Below are 2,500 nucleotides of genomic sequence, written 5' to 3' on the forward strand. Positions count from 1 at the left end.
ATATTTGACGGGCAAACGATCAAATTGCCCGAAAGGCCGCCGAGCGAAATCACTGAGCTGGTGCCCGGTAGCTGGAGTTTCTACCCTGCCAGACGCAAGATAATATCGTGAACCCACAGCGGGCCTTCATCCCACATTCCACGGCATAGTAGCACAGTGAACATTTAACGATGGCAGCCCAGGATAACTCTAGTGAGCCACCAACAATTTATTGGTCTAAAGCACTTACTAGTACTTTGATTGACCTTTATCGTAAGAATCCATGTTTATGGAATGTGAAGCTGAAATGCTATAAGAACAGAGACAAACGCATAACAGCAGTGAAGGCTATTGCCGCGGAGATGAGAGAGCATGGTACTTCCGTTACGACGGATGACATAAAAAAGAAAATAGACACGCTGCGTAACCAATATCGGCGTGAATGCAAGAAAGTAAAGAATTCACAGAAGTCAGGAGCTGGGAGTGATGATATCTATGTACCTAAATTGTGGTGCTTCTATGACCTGATTTTCCTCCATGACAGTGAAAATCCAAGACCTTCATCGTCAAACTTGGACACAAGCCAAAACACTGGGAATGGTGAGGATACGTCTTCCGGAGAAACATCTGATTATGAGGTAAGACTAAGTTTTCTCTCTCTCTCGTGAATAGTGAACTGCATGGTTAATAATTTTTATTGCAATTAACCTGACTTTGATTTTATTAATAGATAACTTGGAGAAGTTCAGTAGTATGGCTGATACGAGCAATACCCATTGTGTTTAAGAAGTTAGTGAAAATTGAATCAATAAAGGTTATTCATAATACATAACTGCATCTGTTATTTAATGGAACTATACATTTTATTTTACACAAAATAATATAAATGACACCTTCAGATAACATTATCTGTGTTTTTATTGCAAAACAAAATTAGTTATAGAAATTTTAGAATGATTTTGCACAGCTTTGTACTGCCATGACACTGCACCTTCATTATTGAAATATTCCATAAAGTCATGGCGTACACTTTGAGCTTCTCTACTTGTGTTCCGTCGTTTTCTTTGTAGCTGCAACAAGTCCGGAGTTTCACGCCATGTACCAGGGAGGATTGTACATCTTGCAACATCCTCACAATCCAAAGACCCCTCAGGCGTATATTGCGTGACATGATCACGTCTAAGAAAGTTATGTAAGGCAGTACATGCTAATACTACCACCTCAACCTTGTTTGGAGATAGGTTTATGGGTGACAGAAAGATTCTAAATCTATTAGCTAAAATCCCAAAGGAGTTCTCTGCTGTACGTCTAGCCCTAGATAGGCGATAAGAAAAAATGCGTTCCTCATTACTTTGGGTCTGGTGAGAGAGAACGGTTTCAAAATGTGGCGTTGCAAGGGGAAAGCGTCATCTGCCACAAATACGTATGGTAGCATTCTGTCACTTCCTTGAGGTTTTGCATCGCTAGGGAGACCTGCTGTATCTGTGACAATACGGCTACTGATAAGTGTATTATCCCACACACCACCGTCCGACACTCGCCCATTGCAGCCAATATCAACATATAAAAATTCACAATTAGCATCACAAATAGCCATGAGAACTATACTATGGCTGCCTTTGTAATTATAGAAATAGGAGCCACTGTCAGGCGGAGGTCTTATCAAGATATGCTTCCCATCAATGGCTCCGACGCAGTTCGGGAAATTCCACCGTGTTTTGAAGCCATGTGCCACACGCATCCACTCATCTGGGGTTGTAGGGATCTGTCAAACGTAAAAAAAAAAAATAAATAAATAAAATAAGGAGAATGGTACTGGTAATGTTTTCCTATAAAAAAAATTCTATCTATAACTGCCTAATTACGTAATTCAATGACATAACCATAAGTAACACAGTTTCTTATATTCTAGATCTTTAATGACCCACTGTTGGCTGCTGCTGATGCTTCCGAGGTAACACCTGGAACTGCTGACATCCCACCTGGTCAACATGTGGTGTCAGACCCGCATGCGCCAGGACCTTCTCATGCACGACCAGCAAAAAAGCCACGCAAAACGATTATTGATGAAACTCAACTAATGCAAAAGGCTTATGACGAACTTAAATCATTGTCTCAAACAGAAAATGTGTTTTCTGCTTTCGGAACTGTGGTTGCAAATAATCTTAAAGAAATGAATAGTGAAAATCAGATTTACGCTCAGAAGTTAGTTCAGGATATAATTTTTCTCGGTCGACTTGGAAGGCTTTCCTCGTCTACTAAGATCGTAGAATAACTGTCATCATGTAATAATTTTATTATTTGGTAAAGGTATTGGACAAAATGTAAGTATAGCGACATCACATACATATTTGTATGTATCTATATAAGCGCTCAAAAAGTTCATTAAGTTTGTTCAGAATTATATTAATTTCTTTCCTAGTGCATGGTCTGTTTATTGTTTTGAATGTGCATTGTATGCAATTAAGTCAATTATGTATTACACAATACAATATTCCCAATCATTTATATGTTTCATTAG

The 2,500-nt window shown here is 39.0% G+C and overlaps 2 protein-coding genes across 2 annotated transcripts in view; one reads left to right on the forward strand and one right to left on the reverse strand.

Moving 5' to 3' along the window:
- The window catches only part of LOC143022701 (uncharacterized), a 2,533-nt gene extending 51 nt beyond the window's left edge, over positions 1 to 2,482 (forward strand). Inside the window, exons 1-2 of the mRNA XM_076181031.1 lie at positions 1 to 617; positions 1,892 to 2,482. The exon at positions 1 to 617 is cut by the window's left edge and continues 51 nt beyond it. Coding sequence (XP_076037146.1) covers positions 171 to 617; positions 1,892 to 2,254 — 810 coding nt within the window. The 5' untranslated portion in view covers positions 1 to 170 and the 3' untranslated portion in view covers positions 2,255 to 2,482. The remainder of the gene's footprint in view (positions 618 to 1,891) is intronic.
- Positions 897 to 2,500, reverse strand: part of LOC143022700 (uncharacterized) — a 1,799-nt gene continuing 195 nt past the window's right edge. The window contains exons 2-3 of the mRNA XM_076181029.1: positions 1,331 to 1,744; positions 897 to 1,205 (exon numbers count right to left, since the gene is read on the reverse strand). Coding sequence (XP_076037144.1) covers positions 897 to 1,205; positions 1,331 to 1,720 — 699 coding nt within the window. The 5' untranslated portion in view covers positions 1,721 to 1,744. The remainder of the gene's footprint in view (positions 1,206 to 1,330; positions 1,745 to 2,500) is intronic.

This window comes from Oratosquilla oratoria, unplaced genomic scaffold, assembly GCF_046742065.1.
Source record: "Oratosquilla oratoria isolate Oo_2021 unplaced genomic scaffold, ASM4674206v1 SCAFFOLD142, whole genome shotgun sequence".
NCBI classification, from domain to species: Eukaryota; Metazoa; Arthropoda; class Malacostraca; order Stomatopoda; family Squillidae; genus Oratosquilla; species Oratosquilla oratoria.